Here is a 17,935-nt window from a genome sequence, read left to right on the forward strand (position 1 = left end):
ACACCGAGAGGCTATTTATGTACATTGCATAAACACCACGTCATTTTTTGTTCTGTTAAGGAGACAATAGGAAAGACTGCTGCCAACAGCCAGGGAATGAGCATTTATACTCTATACTGTACACAATAAGGGAATGTCTCTCAGAGACAGTAAATATGTTATTTCTGCTTTGGGGTGCAATTGCCCTTTAAAAGGGGAGGACTCATCCTTAATCTTTTAGTTTGTTTATAGAAGTGACCAGTTCTAAAGCAACTTTCCAATTGGTCTTCATTATTTCTTTGTTATAGTTTTTGAATTATTTGCCCTTCTTAAAGACTCCTTTCAATGGGGGTCCAATGACCCGCAGGCCTCCAGTGTTATTGGTTATTGTTACTTTTGATAATTTTTATTTTCTAATTCCTAGTCCCAATAATATCAAAAAAAGTCCTTTCTCAATTTCAAGCCCTCCCTGGTTTTTTTTAATAAGGGTCTAATTTGGACCTTAGAAACAGATAGCTGTTATAAACACCACAACTGGAGAGCTGCTGAGACACTTATTGAAAAATACAATAATAAAAAACGAAGACCAACTGCAAATTCTCTCGTGATATTACCTCTACATCATACTAAAGTGTTAACTCGTGAACAGCCCTTTTAAAAGGGGATTACAAGCGAGAACATGCATTCTCCTGTCCTGAGGCCCAGCCGGCAAGTTTTTCCTTTCAATACAAGATCCTTTTAGTTTATCTGCTTTCATTATTTTGGCCATGGGAATATTTCTGCAGTTTGGTTTGATAAATAAGGCCTCCTGTATCTGAGTGCAGCCAACTGTTTCCATGCAGCCAGCCAGTTTATTGGTTTTTATCGCTATGGTGTGTGGGTACTAGCAACTCCCGTTCATTTTTGTAAGGAGTTTTATTCTGTGGCCAAACTGCAGAAAAAGTCCTGTGACCGTGAAGGGAAAAGAAAACCACTGACTATATAATCTATATATATTCACTGTGAGTGAGGTAGGAACAGACAGTGCACATTGCACTGCAGCAGAGAAGGTTTGGTTCTGCTATCAGCATCTGGGGGTCACCGAGAAGACCACCCCGCGTGTACTTTAGCCAATGACACTGTGTTTTCGTCCGTGTTTTGGGACTCCATGCAGTGCAGCGCAGCCCAGAGGGGAATGGCAAAACCTCTCTGGCAAGTGGGCAGTGCGACACATGTGGGCAACATCTCATGTGTCTCCTAGTAAAATGTGTCATGTGACTGTTGGCGTCCATTTTGTTAGCAGATCACCTTCCTGTTCGTGACAAGCCGCGCTGCAACATGGCGTATTAAGGTACACGCGCACGGGAGTCTCCTACTATATGGGAACCTGTGGGGAAGAACTAAACATGAGAGCGATACAGATGGCAAGGGAGGGGACACATGTCCTACACAGAGCGGCTATGGGAAATAGAACCCCAGAGTGGCGCTGGTACCAACAGAACAGCATGGGGAGAGAATAAACACATGAGAGCGCATACAGACTGGCAGGGGGGGCTGACATGTCCTGCACAGAGCGGCTATGGAATAGAACCCCAGAGTGGCGCTAGGTACAGACAGAACAATGGGGAGAGAAATTAAACATGCCAGAGCGATACAGGATGGCAGGGAGGGGCACAATGTCCCTGCACATAGAGCGGCTATGGATAGACCAGCAGTCGGCGCTGGGTACACAGACGCATGGGGAAGAAGCAGCAGGGAATATAATACTTACCTAAGACCAAGCCCAACACCGTATTTGCTGCTGTACAGGCTCCATACAGGAACAATGGTGGTTCATTTGCTCAGCTATATTAAATACTAAAGGGCAATTATACTTTTTTTTTTATTCCCCTTGGAATTATCTAATCACTTTGAATGTTGGCTTCAAGAAGATAACTATAGCAAGGTAATTCCTGTTACTAAGCACAATTATCAGCAGAAACAGCCCTTAGTTTGCTCATATCCTGTTACAAGAGATACCATAAAACTATGGCACATAGGGATTCCCTGGTATAAGCACAATTCAAGCAGGAACACCTTAAGTTTGACTCATATCCTGGTACAGAGAGATACCATAAAACTATGGCACATAGGGATCCCCTGTATAAGCACAATTCAGCAGGAACAGCCCCCTAAGTTTGCTCATGACCTGTACAAGAGATACATCAAACTATGGCAGCATGGGGGATTCCCTGTATCTAAAGCACAAATTCAGACAGAACAGCCCCTAAGTTTGCTCATAGCTGTACAAGAGAGATACCATAAAACTATGGAGCATGGGGATTCCCTGTACTAAGCACAATTCAGCAGGAACAGACCCCTAAGTTTGCTCAGATAGCCTGTACAGAGAGAAATACCATAAACTATGGCAGAGGGATTCTCCCTGTACTAGCACAATTCAGCAGGAACAGCCCCCTCAGATTGTCTATAGCTGTACAGAGAGATCACCATAAAACTATGGCACATAGGATTCCCAGTACTAAGCAAATTCAGCAGGAACAGCCGCCTAAGTTTGCTCAATAGCCTGTAAGAGAGATACCATAAAACTTATGGCACATTAGGGAATTCCCAAGTACTACGCACAATTTAGCAGGAACAGCACGCCACTAAGTTTTGCTCAGAGCTGTACAGAGAGTACATAAAACTATGGCAGATAGGGTATTCCTGTACTAAGCACAATTCAGCAGGAAACAGCTCTCTGATACTTCTATTTCTGAAAATGGATCCATTTGCCCAGACCAACCCGGTCATCAGTGTCTCTGTACAGCCCGATCCAGTGGTCATAGCAGCCTTATGTCTCCTAGAAACCTACAATGACAGAAATTGCTGTGAGAAACAGAATATCAAGCCATCACTTCTAAGCAAATAAAACAATCTAACACCCATAAGGATATGATCTGACACTCATGCACAAGACTACAACTGCCCCGCCAGCAGAGGGCGCCTCTGGAGAGGAAAATGTATAGCCAGGGCTACTACGTCCAGCTTTTAGCCTGTGGTGCATGAATACTGAGAGCTTATTGTTGGATTATAGGGCATTAACCAATGCAGCAGGTTTACAGCTGTCCCACTTTCAATACCGCGCTACACTCATATATATCATTTTATTGTGTAGCCATAAACGACCTTGTAGCAGGTGGAATACCATATACCAATGGGTGTACAGAGCACGGATACCTTTGGGCACATTGGCGACCCACAGACTTCATGGAGATCCACATATCAAACATGGTGTAAGTTAAGCAGGCAGAACACTGAATAACATGTTTTGGCTAACTCACCAGTTCCTTGGGTATCGTATGAGAGAGAGGAGAATTGCCATTGTGGGAACACAGAAGCTCTGGTTGTTGTTTCCTCATCGTACGTCTCAGAGAAATAGTAATTTCCCGGTACCAGATCAGTCTCCTCAGGGGCAGAATAATGACATAACTGGGGAGGGTTGATGGTGAATCTGATAAGAAAGGTTTTGTTAAAGGGACACCATGCCAGTGATATTTTATGGGGCATTTTGATTTCTAAATTATACGGTTACACAGCAAAATAATTCCTCTGCATTTAAACCTTTATTCTTGTAACAATGTATTTGGTGCTGTATCGATTGGTGTGTAGGGCCATCTCAGTGTCGTTGTGCCTGAGTCTGAGCTTTCAGCCAGCGCTAACATTAAACTGCTTTCAGCTAACCTATTGTTTCTCCTACTCCCATGTAACTGGAGGAGTCCCAAGCCGACTTGGATTTCTTACTAATTGAGTGCTATTCTGATACCTACTGGGAGCTGTATCTTGCTCCCTTCCATTGTTCTGCTGATCGCTGCTGGGGGTGAGGGGGGGGATATCACTCCAACTTGCAGCGCAGCGTAAACGTTGTGCTGAGTTCTGAGCTTTCACAGCAGCGCTACACATTAGAACTGCTTTCAGCTAACCTATTGTTTTCCTACTCCCATGTAACGGAGGAGTCCCAAGCCGGACTTGGATTCTTACTATTGAGTGCTATTCTGATACCTACTGGGAGCTGCTATCTTGCTCCCTCCATTGTTCTGCTGAATCGGCTGCTGGGTGAGGGGGGGGGGATTTCACTCCAACTTGCAGCGCAGCAGTAAAGTGTGCCTGAGTCTGAGCTTTCAGCCAGCCCTACACATTAGAACTGCTTTTCAGCTACCTATTGTTTTCCACTCCCATGTAACTGGAGGAGTCCAAGCGGACTTGGATTTCTTACTATTGAGTGCATTCTGATACCTACTGGGAGCTGCATCTTGCTCCCTTCCATTGTTCTGCTGATCGGCTGCTGGGGGTGAGGGGGCGGGGATATCACTCCAACTTGCAGCACAGCAGTAAAGTGTGTACAGGAAGTTTATCAGGATCAGTCAATGTGTGGCACCCTGGAATGATAGAATATGGCTACCCCAATGGTAAGAAAACAGATTAATGCAGGGATTGCTGAGAAATCCCATGAGTTAATTCAGTTAATTCATTAAAAGGGGAAGTGATCGGCCAATGACTTTACACTTATGGGAAACAGTTCTGCAGTTACAGCCCAGTAATAAATAGAGAAAATCATTCAGCATTCCGCATAAATTTGTTGTCACGAGTAGCAACGAGAATACAATATAATAACGCCTAAACTAAGTGTGGGCTATTGGGTTTGTACATATCAATCAAGATTGTTGTGTTCCCCACTTAACTGGTGCCAAAACTCACCTCTGAGACACGTAACAGCACAAAGCCAACCACAAGGACTAAAACTGCAAACGATACAGGATACTGGCACCAAGAACGGGAGGGAGCAGAGGGTGTTTTGTAAAACGTCAAAATAAAATATGTGAGAAATATAAAGCTTCAGCCGTATTCTGTCATGTCTGCACAATCGGACCTTCATTGGAGAGATGGAGAGATGTGCATTAACCCAGGACATGTATACATATGGGTGCGTTAAACTACAACTCTCAGCAGCCCCAAGAGATCCCGAAAGTTATAGCTTAAGGAGCTACTGCAGAAAGTAAAAATGGCGAAGCCCTCCCACATCGCCAATTTAGAATAGTATATGACAATCTCATTCCTTAGAGCCGGGAGCAGGGGGTAGAGAGGACAGTTGAGCCTGATCAGAACAGAAATGGAGCCTCTGTTATACTGTCATATTGCATGCGGGTATGTAGTTTTAAATTAATCCCTCACTGTAGGCTAAATTGGTTAGATACAACTACTTACCCCAGCATGCAGTGGAGAGGCACATCAGTTACTATGGGAACAAACTTTGGCTAGTTTACAACTACAACCCGCAAAGGCTCCAAAAATAGCCCAGATGCTGTACCTTGGTGGGTTGTGTACTTGGAAAACCGCCCTGGGCTTTAAATTAAGTACCATTTTGGTGGGAAAATGCAGCCTGGCAACCCTGACCTTACCTGCCTTGCCTTCCAAATCAACCTGAAACGATCCCCCTGCTGCAGGCAGTTAACTACTCGCGATGAAGAGACGGGGGTCGGCCATCCCCTTTCTCCTGATCGGCGGAGTAAATCCTGCAGGGTTAAACGTCGCCCCATGTCTGGTGTAGCAATCCACATATACAAGGTCTAGGGGTTCTAGCTTACCGCTTTCTCGATTTCGGCGGAGTTAAATCCCAGGGTAACAGTCCGCACCCCATGTCTGTGTAGAACCACACCTATACCGGATAGGGGTTTATGCCCATCCGTTTCTCCTGATCCGGAGAGTAATCGGCGGGGATAACAGTCCGCACCCCATGTCTGTGTGCAATCACAACTAACAAGCCAGGGGTTCTGCCTCTTTGCTTTCTCTGATCCGGCGGAGTAATCGGGGGTGCAGTCCCGCACCCCAGTCTGTGTCGCACACACTATACAAGACTAGGGGTCTAGCCCTCCAGGGTTCTCTGATCCGCGGAGTAATCCGGGGTCAACAGTCCCGCACCCCCATGGTCTGTGTCGCACAGCTATAAAGCCTATGGGTTCTAGCCTCCGCTTTCTCTGTCCGCAGAGTAATCCTGGGGTGACAGGTCCCGCACCAATGGTCTGATCGCAATCTGCGCTTACAAGCCTGGGGTTCTACCCCTCCGCTTTTTTCTGAATCGGTAGAGTAATCAGGGTGAAGTTGCACTATATAAGGCACAGTTGTGTGGGAGAGTGGAAACTAATTTGAAGTAGAAATGAGATTTGCTCCCAGTAGGAAAGGTTTGGTGGGGGCTAAATGCGTTGCAGGGAACTTCCTCATAAATTTGAAAAAAATCATTCCCTATATGCCAACTCCAGATGAGGACTCGTGGCTAAAGACTTCCCCTATTTTGCCTAACCAACACTTGTTAACAAGACTCTGAGATAAGGTTCCCAGGAAGAGAGTTATTTCGTGAGTATTGTGGCAGCGTGAACAATAGCAACCAAACCGACACTGCAGTGAGTTTTAACACTTTGTTGCCGAGGGCTTCATGTGTTGAATGCCGGGCCGTATTTTTGACTCCAGTTCGGGGTGTTGTCCCCGTCCGTCTCTCTCAATCACTGTCCTGCGCATCTACTGAGATGCATTGTGCACAAATACAAATGAAATGGTCCCTTCTCATACTAATATTCTTGACAATCAGCTGCATTCGTATGGCTACCACATCCCTCTAGGTGCAAATTCTGCATTTTACTGGATATTGTAGTCAGGCCTGCATGTAGCTCTCTCCTCCTCTTTCTTATCCCCAGTTCACCTATTTGGGGGTGCAGAAAGGTTTGTAACTTAAGTGGGGGTACCCAAGGCTTCTGTACTTAATGTAGGGTGCACACATCCTTGTAGGGGTGCACAAGGCTCTGTTTAATATGAGGTGCCCAAGCCTTGTAACTTGGCGTGTTGTTCCCTTATGTCTGTTTTGGAAGATCTCGCCGCTTTGAATGCGAGTAATAATTTATTAACCTCATTTACAGCTGACTCTAATCTCTAGCTGCCCTAGCAATTTCAGTGGATGAACAAGCAGGCCTCATCTGCACCTAACAAACTGATCTGGACTGATCTCTATCCACCTAAGTCCTCCTACCCATTAATCGCTATCGATGGACCCTCATCAACGCCTGTTATTTGGGTGATCTTTAAACTCTCTCTTCCTTCTCTGACCCATATTACACTCTTCAGAATGATTTTTCTTAGCATATTGCCCAAATCCGCCCTTTCTCCCATACCCGAGTTCCGGCCCTGGACAGTGAACAGCAATGGGGCGAGCACAGACAGGGCAACTTGGCAGACCAATTTATTCACTTAACTCTTTGTGATTAAACTTGCGACTTGGTTAGCGCTATTGTTCTCTGATGCTGGAGTAATTGCAAGGAGATTTCATACGTGAAGTGCGTTATAATAGAGAAATATTGTGCCATAAGGAAGCCTCCATAGGGAAGATAAAGGTGGCAAATGTCCTTGGATTGAATAAGAGAGCGGAGTGGGGATGTGAAGAAGTATATAAGGGGGAACATTGATCATAGAATTGGCATATAATGGTGTCTGTAAAATGTTCATTTATGTCCTGTGTAGTGTTTGCATTGCATTGTTCAGCTAGGTTCCATATCTCATCACAAGCTAGGTTCTATTGCACTATCTATGGTTGCACATCTCACACCATCTAGGTTCCTATCTGCACATCTAGGGTTCATATCTTCACATACATCGCAATAGGTGATCTCCAATAGGTTCTCGTCACATCTAGGTTGCTTTCGAAGCTATCTGACATCATTAAGGTTCCTATTCAAGTAGTTCTTCGCACAATAGTATTGCATGTCATATCTGCACAGCTAGGTCCATCATCTAGACATCTAGGTTTTCGCACTAGTCTCGCACTCCCACTAGGTTCATATCTCGACAGTCTCTACTAACAGGTATGCTAGGTTCATATCTCGCACAAACTCTAGGTTCCATATCTCGCACAGGCTAGGTTTCCATATCTCGCACATCTAGGTTTCCATATCTCGCACAGCCTAGTTGCACATCTCACCCATCTAGTTCCATACGCACAGTAGGTTTCCTATCTCGCACACTAGTTCCATATCTCGCACAGCTAGGTTCCATAATCTCGCACATTCTAGGTTCCATATCCGCACAAGCTAGGTTCCATATCTCGCACCTAGGTTCCGTATCTCGCCATTCTAGGTTCCATATCTCGCAAACAGCTAGGTTTCCATATTCTCGCACATCTAGTCCATATCTCGCACATCTAGGTTCCAGTATCCTCGCACGCTAGGTTCCAATAATCTCGCACATCTAGGTTCCATATCTCGCACAGCTAGGTTGCACAATCTTCATCACATCTAGGTTCCATATCTCGCCACAGCTAGTTCCATATCTCGCCCATTCTAGGTTCCATATCTCGCACATCTAGGTTCCATTCTCGGCACAGCTAGGTTCCAATATCTCGCACAATCTAGTGGTCCATATCTGCTCGCACAGCTAAGGTTCCATATCTCGCCATTCTTAGGTTTCCATATTCTCGCACATCTAAGGTTTCAATATCTCAGCACATTAGGTTCCTATATCTCGCATCCTCTAGGTTCCATCATCTCGCACTCTAGGTTCCATATCTCGCACATCTAGGTTCCCATATCTCGCACAGCTTCAGGTTGCACATGTCCACACATCATGGTTCCATATCTCCGCACAGCTATGGTTCATATCTCGCACATCTAGGTTCCATATTCTCGCAACAGCTAGGTTCCCATATCTCCGCAAACATCTAGGTTCCATATCTCTGACATCTAGTTCCATATCTCGGCACATTAGGTTCCATATCTTCGCACAGCTAGGTCATATCTCGCACATCTAGGTTCCATATCTCGCACAGCTAGTTCCAGTATCTCGCAACATCTAGTTCCATATCTCGCACATGACGGTTCCATACTCTCGCCCATCTAGTTCCATATCTCGCACAGCCTAGGTTACATAATCTCGCACATCTAGTTCATATCTCTGCAACATCTAGTTCATAATCTCGCACATGCTAGGTTCCCATATCTCGCACATCTAGGTTCCATATCTCGCACATCTAGGTTCCAATCTCGCACATTTTATAGGTCATATCTCGCAACAGCTTAGGTTGCACATTCTCACACATCTAGGTTCCATAATTCGCACAGCTAGGTCATATCTCGCACTCTAGGTTCCATATCTCGCACAGCTGGTTCCATATCTCGCACATCTACGGTAATAGCAACATCTAGGTTTCCAATCTTGCACATCTAAGGTTCCATATCTCGCAACAGCTAGGTTCCATATCTCGCTCGCACATCTAGGTTCATATCTCGCTACAGCTAGTTCCATATCTTCGCACATCTAGGTTCCATATCTCGCACAGGCTAGGTTCATATCTCCACATCTAGGTTTCCATACTCGCACATCTAGGTTCCATATCTCGCACAGCTCTAGGTTCATATCTCGCACATCTAGGTTCCATAGTCTCGCACAGCTAGGTTCCATTCGCTCGCACATCTATCAAGGTTTCCCATACATCTCGCACATAGCCCCCTAAGGTTCCATGATTCGTTCGCACAGCTAGGTTCCAGTATCTCGCACATCTAGTTCTCATATCTCGCACACTAGGCTCTCCATCTCTTTCGCACAGCTAGGTCATATCTCGCACATCTAGGTTCCATATCTCGCACAGCTAGATTGATATCTCGGCACATTTCTAGGTTCCTATCTCGCTACAGCCTAGGTTCCATATTCTGCTACATTCTAGTCCATATCTCGCACAGCGTCTAGGTTGCAAAACATCTGCACAGCTAGGTCCAAATCCTCACACATCTAGGTCCATATCTCGCACAGCTAGGTTGCATCATCTCTGACAGCATAGTATATCTCACAGCAGGTTGCACATCTCGCACAGCTAGGTCCATATCTCGCACAGCTATGGTCCATATTCTGCACAGCTAAATGTTGCATATTCGACAGCCAGTTCCATATCTCACACATCTAGGTTCCATATCTCGCAACAGCTAGGTTCCATATCTCGCACAGCTAGGTTCAATCTCGACAGCTAGGTTCCATCATCTCACACATCTAGGTTCATATCTCGCCAGTCTAGGTTTTGCCATCTCGCACAGGCTATGTTCCATATCTCGCACAGCTAGTTCCATATCTCCGCACAGCTAGGTTTCCATATCTCCACAGCTCGGTTTCCATATCTCGCGCCCGCTTAGTTTCCATATCTCGCACTTGCACCCACCTCTTGCAGACAAATAACAAAACTGCTCAGAAACAAGATGTTCCGAAGTGAGCCATAGAACCAACCCTAATACTAAGAAGAGGGGGCTATATCACCAATACTTATGCAGATGTTTCTTTATCTCCTATCTAAGCTGACAAGCAGCTTTCTGCAAGTAAGACACCCAACCTTCCGTCTTTTCCTGAGCTGAGTTTTGCTAACTGACCTGTTTCGTGTCAGTGTGAGTTCTTCAGATCTGGCCGGTCCCTTTAAGCCGGCCATACCAAAGGTTACACCAATGAGATATTGTAGGGAACCCCGTTTCGTACGATATTCGCTGCGTGATGGCAAGTTGGCGAGGCGACCGATATCACACGAGGCCTGCTGATATGTTGAGCTCGCCGTTGGGCGGTTAAAGATTTTGATCGGGCCCTAGAAGGCCCTGAGCAAATCTGGCCGTGGCTGAATTTGCAGAAGGAGGTAGAAATCCTATTGTTTGTACTCCTATCTGCCGTTTCCAGTCCTGAACGTAGTGGCTGGATTGTACGATCTTTCGTGCGACCATTGGATTGAAAATCAACCAACGTGTGTGGCCACTTTACCCATTATCTCATTTGGACGGGAATAGATATCCTTCGGACCTATGATTAGTTCCTTAACAGGATATATCTGACAGTCTCTGCACGTGGTCCCATAGGCGTACCCTAGTTCCTATTGCCCCCATATGGAAGAATACTAGTTGGCCAGCTTACTAGGAAAGCTCCAGTAAAACAGGTACCAGGTGCAGGCTTGTACTGCCATGTCCTATTTCTGCCATTGGTCACTTTATATGGATCAAGGGGCAGTTTAAACAATGCAACGTTTTTAATAGAACTGCTGGTAAGGGTAATGTATGCATTTTTTATGTATTTTTTTTTATTAAATAAAGATTTTTTAACCCCCAAACCAAACAGGTTCTGTCGGCTCTTATCCTCAGTACATGGATGGGGCAATGAGGTGTTTATTGGACATCTGGGCGGCCATATTGGGCCATATCTGACTGTCAGCAAGGTGACTGTATAACAGCCATGTTGGCTCATATAAGGGCCCCTAGAGAGAAACGCCAGTTACCAACCAAACACAAGCTGGGTATAAAGCTGCTATAGGCTGGGTGGTGCCACACAGGCTGTACCAGCATCCCAAGCCCCGCCCTGTCCCTCCTCCAATTGCAGGATAATGGTGATTCCTCTGAACGCTCCAATATGGCCGTTACATGCAGGAGACCCCCTTCACCGGTATGTGAGCTGCAGCGTCATTACAAGGAACGGCAAAATAGGGGGAGATAAACTCAGATGCCTCTAATGAATAAATCCCCCATGAGTCAATAGGGCCATTGATTAAAGGGGATATAAACACTCCAACATGTAAAATTATCAGCAACACGTTAGATACATCATCCTAATAGATTTAATTAAAGGGGTTATTCACCTTTGAGTCAACTTTTGGTATGATGTAAAGAGTAATATTCTGAGATAATTTGCAATTGGTCTTTATTTGTGTCTTTTTTTTTTCATTATTTCACGTTTTGTTTAGGAACTCTCCAGTTTGATATTTCAGAAGTTATCTGGTTGTTAGGGTTTAAATTACCATAGCAACCAGGGATTAGTTTGAATGGGGGACTGGTATTTGAATTAAAGAGGGACTGAGTAGGAAAATAACTAATAAATTGTAACATTAGCAATAAAATTGTAGCCTCATAGAGCAACCGATGTATGACTGCTGGGGCCATTTGAAAGCTGGAAAGAGTCAGAAGAAGTAAATTAAGCAACTATATATAATAAATAACAAAGACCAATCGAATAGCTGCTTAGAATTGGGTAGCTTAGAATGGGCCATTCTATAACATAATTATTAAAGGGACACTGCCATGATATTTATGGGGCACTTTTTATTCTTAAATGACACTGTTACACAGCAAATAATTCCCTCTGCCATTTAACCTTTTATTCTTGTACCAACAAATGTATTTGTAGCTGTAATATTGGTGTGTAGGCGCCATCTCAGTGCATTGTGCCTGAGTCTGAAGCTTTCAGCCAGCGCACACATTGAACTGCTTCAGCTAACCTACTGTTTCTCCTACTCCCATGTAACTGGGGAGTCCCAAAGCCGGACTTGGATTTTCTTACTATTGAGTGCTATTCTGATACCTACTGGAGCTGCTATCTTGCTCCCTTCCCATTGTTCTGCTTATCGGCTGCTGGGGGTGAGGGGGGGATATCGCTCCAACTTGCAGCGCAGCAGTAAAGTGTGCCTGGTCTGAGCTTTCAGCCAGCGCTACACATTAGAACTGCTTTCAGCTAACCATTGTTTCTCCTACTCCCATGTAACTGGAGGAGTCCCAAGCCGGACTTGATTTCTACTATTTGAGTGCTATTCTGATACCTACTGGAGCCTGCTATCTTGCTCCCTTCCCATTGTTCTTTATCGGCTGCTGGGGTGAGGGGGGGGGGGATATCACTCCAAACTTGCAGCGCAGCAGTAAAGTGCCTGAGTCTGAGCTTTCAGCCAGCGCTACACATTAGAACTGCTTTCAGCTAACCTATTGTTTCTCCTACTCCCATGTAACTGGAGAGTCCCAAGCGCGGACTTGATTTCTTACTATTGAGTGCTATTTTACCTACTGGGAGCTGCTATCTTGCTCCCTTTCCCATTTTCTGCTGATCGGCTGCTGGGTGAGGGGGAGGGGATATCACTCCAACTTGCAGCGCAGCAGTAAAGTGTGCCTGAGTCTGAGCTTTCAGCCAGCGCTACACATTAGAACTGCTTTCAGCTAACCTATTGTTTCTCCTACTCCCATGTAACTGGAGGAGTCCCAAGCCGGACTTGGATTTCTTACTATGAGTGCTATTCTGATACCTACTGGGAGCTGCTATCTTGCTCCTTCCCATGTTCTGCTGTCGGCGGCTGGGGGGTGAGGAGGGGGGGATATCACTCAACTTGCAGCGCAGCATAAAGTGTGCCTGAGTCTGAGCTTTCAGCCAGCTACACATTTAGATGCTTTCAGCTAACCTATTGTTTCTCCTACTCCCATGTAACTGGAGGAGTCTCAAGCCAGACTTGGATTTCTTCTTGGATCCCTGAGGAGGTGAATATGGGAATAGAGATCCCTGAGGGGTGAATATGGCAATAGAGATCCCTGAGGGGTGAATATGGCAATAGAGATCCCTGAGGGGTGGAATATGGGAATAGAGATCCCTGAGGGGGTGAATATGGGAATAGAGATCCCTGAGGGGTGAATAGGGAATAGGATCCTGAGGGTGATATGGATAGAGATCCCTGAGGGGTGAATATGGGAATAGAGATCCCTGAGGGGTGAATATGGGAATAGAGATCCCTGAGGTACAGTAGGTAGGTAAGTTTCTATTTTTTATCTCCTCTTACTTAATCAAGCCATACTCATTTAAAGGGGAACTCTATCCCCCAATATTTTGCAGACACATAAATTGGATTACAAAATGCACACTCGTTTCGTTGCCAAAATCTCCTCCATGTGTCTTCATCCAGTCCGACGCAGTGACTCCGGGAGAAGGCAAAGGAGAGCATGGATGCCAGTGGATTGGCTCAGTCAGCCCTGTGTGGCATTAGCCTTATTGTTTCCTTGTGCTACAGCTTTGTGCCTGGGACATTTAGGGTACACTCACTGCCTGCTCCCCTGTTATCAGTATAGGAAGTCTGTTCTGCCAGCAGTGGTTACACCCTTTGTGGCTTTTAACAGACCGTGATGCCTGTGTGTACCCTAACTGCCACCCAGAGCAGACGTTGCATAAGAGATTATTTATCTCTGCCCCCAGCTCCGGGTGGTGAGTTTGCAGATTCTGTCACTACTAAAAAAGTTCCTCACACGACTACTCAGCCTCTTCTTGTTGTTGGGCATGTCATGTGATCCCCCCAATATGGGGGTTTCCATTAGTCCCCCTCAGCTTAAAGAGATATTGACACCAGAAATGAAACCTTTTTTACATCTGTCATAACATTGTCTTTGCATGCTATTTATAATTTTGCCATAAAAGTACTTGTCCAAGCTTTTACATTCCCTATCTGATCCCCCATGTTTCTCTATGAGGGGGCGGCCATATTTGTGCAGCAGGAGGCCGTTAGCATTAGAAGCTGTAACTGACAGGCTGAGAAGGGACAGTCAGGTTGGCAAAACAGTCAGGTTTTGGGATTTCAAGTAACAATTACATACAAAAGCAGCCATATCAGTAAAAAATGATCAACATGACCTATAGGCAACTTTTTATGTAGATTCATATTTGAAAAAGTTGTTTTTTCGTGTCAGTATCACTTTAAGGTGGCCATACATGGTGCGATCTGATCTTTTGGCGAGATCAACAAACGAGTTGATTGTCTCCCATATGCCCAACGTTGGGCGTTATCAGACTGATTTGATCATTTGGCCCTAGGGCCACACGGTAAAATTAAAACAGTGGGTATATGGGCTGTAGGACCGCATCAACGAGCCAATGCTGTCCCTGATCCAATGGGCAAATCAAATTTGCCCCATTGCGATTTGACCAATTTTAGGCAATATATAGGCCGGGGAGGCCCATTGAGAGTGCCCATACACGGGCAGATAAGCTGCTGAATTGGTTTGAAAGACCTGAATCAGCAGCTGATATCTGCCCTTGTATGGCCGCCTTTAGGCACTTGGCTTCAGATAAAGATTTGTCATTGGTACGCATTATCTGGAGCCAAACCTACTACTACTATGCCTTGATAGTGTCCCCACCTTGGTGTGTCCCACTACCCCCCGTTACTAGGGCTGCCACCTAGAAAAAATACTGGCATGCTTATATTTTTATATTTCTTCTCAATTAAAAACAATGGCCCCAAGCATGATTTTACCAGCCAGGTGGCAACCCTACCTGACAATTATAATACAATGGGCTCACATTTGCTGCTTAGAGGAAGCGCCATATATGTCTGTAATCCCTCTCTGCCTACATCAGCCCCCTCCCTGCTCTACACAGCCAATCATTCTCTCACAGCACCCATCAAACTGTTTCCAATCATCACTAGCCATAGGTCGGGCTAAACCAATGGCAGCCTTTAGAGGGCGACATGTGCTTATTTTTAGCCAATCACATCGAAACACATCCCAGGAATAATTGTGTATGTAACTGATTGGCAGTGAGGGGAAGTTGTGCGTGGAAAGTCAGGCTATTTATACTTTTATGTGTTACAGGAACAAGAGAGGAAGTTCACCAAAATTGTGTGGGGTTTGCTGCAAATTAGGCGCAATTGTGCTGAATATTTTTGTCTGTCTTTCATGGTGTTTGCTGTGCGAGTGACACGTGTGGGCTATTTTCAACTGCAACGACTGATACAGGGTGCAGGGGGATTGGTTACAGCGACTGATACAGGGTGCAGGGGGATTGGTTGCAGCGACGATACAGGGTGCAGGGGGGTTGGTTACAGCGACTGATACAGGGTGCAGGGGGTTGGTTACAGCGACTGATACAGGGTGCAGGGGGTTGGTTACAGTGACTGAATACAGGGTGCAGGGGGTGGTTACAGCGACTGATAGGGGGATGTGCGACTGGGGTGCAGGGGGTTGGTTTACAGCGACTGATACAGGTGCAGGGGGATTGGTTACAGTGTACGAACAGGGTGCAGGGGGGATTGGTTACAGCGACTGTACAGGGCAGGGGATTGGTACCGATGATACAGGGTGCAGGGGGGTTGGTTACAGTGACTGATACAGGGTGCAGGGGGATTGGTTACAGCGACTGATACAGGGTGCAGGGGGGTTGGTTACAGTGACTGATACAGGGTGCAGGGGGTTGGTTAAGCGACTGATACAGGGTGCAGGGGGATTGGTTACAGCGACTGATACAGGGTGCAGGGGGATTGGTTACAGCGACTGATACAGGGTGCAGGGATTGGTTGCAGCGACTGATACAGGTTGCGGGGGATTGGTGCAGCGACTGATTACAGGGCAGGGGATTGGTTACAGCGGACTGATACAGGTGCAGGGGGATGGGTTACAGCGACTGATACAGGGTGCAGGGGGATTGGTTGCAGCGACTGATACAGGGTGCAGGGGGATTGCCTGCAGCGACTGATACAGGGTGCAGGGGGGTTGCGCCAGTGTTTCCCTGTGTCAGTAGATGCAGCAGCACTCGATTTAGAATGGAAGGCAGGAAGGGTTGAGTGCAACTATAGGGAACTACGAGGAGCACATTTTGATGCAAATGCCTTTAATTAAAGTTGTTTTACGAGCAACTGACTGCAGGGACCACAACTGCACTTGCAAATGCACCCTATAATGTCTGACAAAGGTGGATGGAGCATGTCGGAGGGAAAAGGAAGTGCTAGAGCTGAAGTACAGTATGAGTGCTAAGGGACAAGGAAGCATGCAAAATATGAGATAGGAGGTGTGGCTTGGGGAATAGAGGGGGAAGCTGTGTGCCAATGAATGTCTGACACGGACGAGGATGCAGAACTTGCTGCAATACCTGCCAATAGACTTTCAATTAAAGTAGGTATTTAAACTGCAAACATGCAATATTGTGCTTGGTACTGCGGGAGAGTTGGCCAGAGAGCAGCAGGGAAGGCATGGGGCATAACGTGTGCAACGGGCAAGGTACCCAGCTTGGGGAGCAGACAGACCTAGGAGCAGATGTGGAAGGGTCCCCTGGCTGCTCCCTCCTCTGGGTTAGTGGCCCAACGACCAATGAGCCATCTGAGAAGACACTAGAGATGTGTGAGTTTGGGAAAGACCACTCTATTATCTGCCGTCGGCTTGATGAGCGACCGAGGGAAGAACATACAGGTGGGAACGTCCGCGCTTTACAGCAGATTCTGTCAGTGTTTAAATCTGAAGGGTTTTGGGGTTTGGAAAATGCGAGCGTTTAAAATCAGAATCATGCAATGCTTGTGTTGGGGTACCTGGTATCAACTCGCTGAGTCCAGTTGCTCTGGATTTATACATGGAACACCATGACCAGGATGAATGAAGATCTTCATAGTCACTCGTGTTGGGAATTTAAGGGAGAACTATACCCCCGGGCACTAAAAGCCCCCTTAACTATGACTGCCTAGACCCCCCCCCACCTCTCCCTTATTGCATAGTTTTGAAGTTTAACCCCTGTCCCTAATGCTAACTGCTACCTAAAAATGCAGAGAAGCGCAGCCGCGTACCTCGCCGACGTCATCTTTCCGACTGAAGACACCGGGTCTCACCGCCGACACCTAACCTGCTGCGTATGATTGGCTGAAGCGGATTTCCTGTCGGCGGTGAGACCCGGTGTCTTCAGTCGGAAAGATGACGTCGGCGAGGTACGCGGCTGCGCTTCTCTGCATTTTTAGGTAGCAGTTAGCATTAGGGACAGGGGTTAAACTTCAAAACTATGCAATAAGGGAGAGGTGGGGGGGGGTCTAGGCAGTCATAGTTAAGGCTGATGCCAGACAAGGCGTTTTTACGCTGCGTATTTTCTAATTCTCTCAGCGGCTGAAAAACGGCCGATATCATCATCCATAGAAATTACTTAAACAGTCTCCATGGAAAACACACAATGCGTAAATATGCTAGAAAACGCGTTACCACGGACTTTCCTTGCCAAAATATGCCGTTATTTGCACAGCAAGCTATTCCTATGTATACACAAAGGCAGCTGCCAGACCTAGCGGAAATACTCAGCGTTTTTACTATTTCGCACTATTAGCACCATGGGAAACGGTATTTGCTACGTCACCAGTACTAGGCTGAAAAACGCTATAGTCAGGGGCTGTGTG

General features: G+C 46.1%; 2 protein-coding genes across 8 annotated transcripts in view; one reads left to right on the plus strand and one right to left on the minus strand.

The window, feature by feature from the left end:
- The window catches only part of a2ml1 (alpha-2-macroglobulin-like 1), a 214,001-nt gene that overhangs the window by 67,742 nt on the left and 128,324 nt on the right, over positions 1 to 17,935 (minus strand). The window lies entirely within an intron of this gene.
- LOC101733695 (C-type lectin domain family 2 member D-like) overlaps positions 1 to 17,935 on the plus strand; it is a 57,911-nt gene that overhangs the window by 21,646 nt on the left and 18,330 nt on the right. Inside the window, exon 1 of one of the 2 annotated variants that reach the window (XM_031905407.1) lies at positions 16,687 to 16,973. The exons of the other annotated variant lie outside the window; for it this stretch is intronic. Within the exon in view, the coding sequence (XP_031761267.1) occupies positions 16,757 to 16,973 (217 nt within the window). The 5' untranslated portion in view covers positions 16,687 to 16,756. Of the gene's footprint in view, positions 1 to 16,686; positions 16,974 to 17,935 lie in introns of those variants that run through there. 2 annotated transcript variants of the gene reach the window in all.

This window comes from Xenopus tropicalis, chromosome 7 (genome assembly GCF_000004195.4).
Source record: "Xenopus tropicalis strain Nigerian chromosome 7, UCB_Xtro_10.0, whole genome shotgun sequence".
NCBI classification, from domain to species: Eukaryota; Metazoa; Chordata; class Amphibia; order Anura; family Pipidae; genus Xenopus; species Xenopus tropicalis.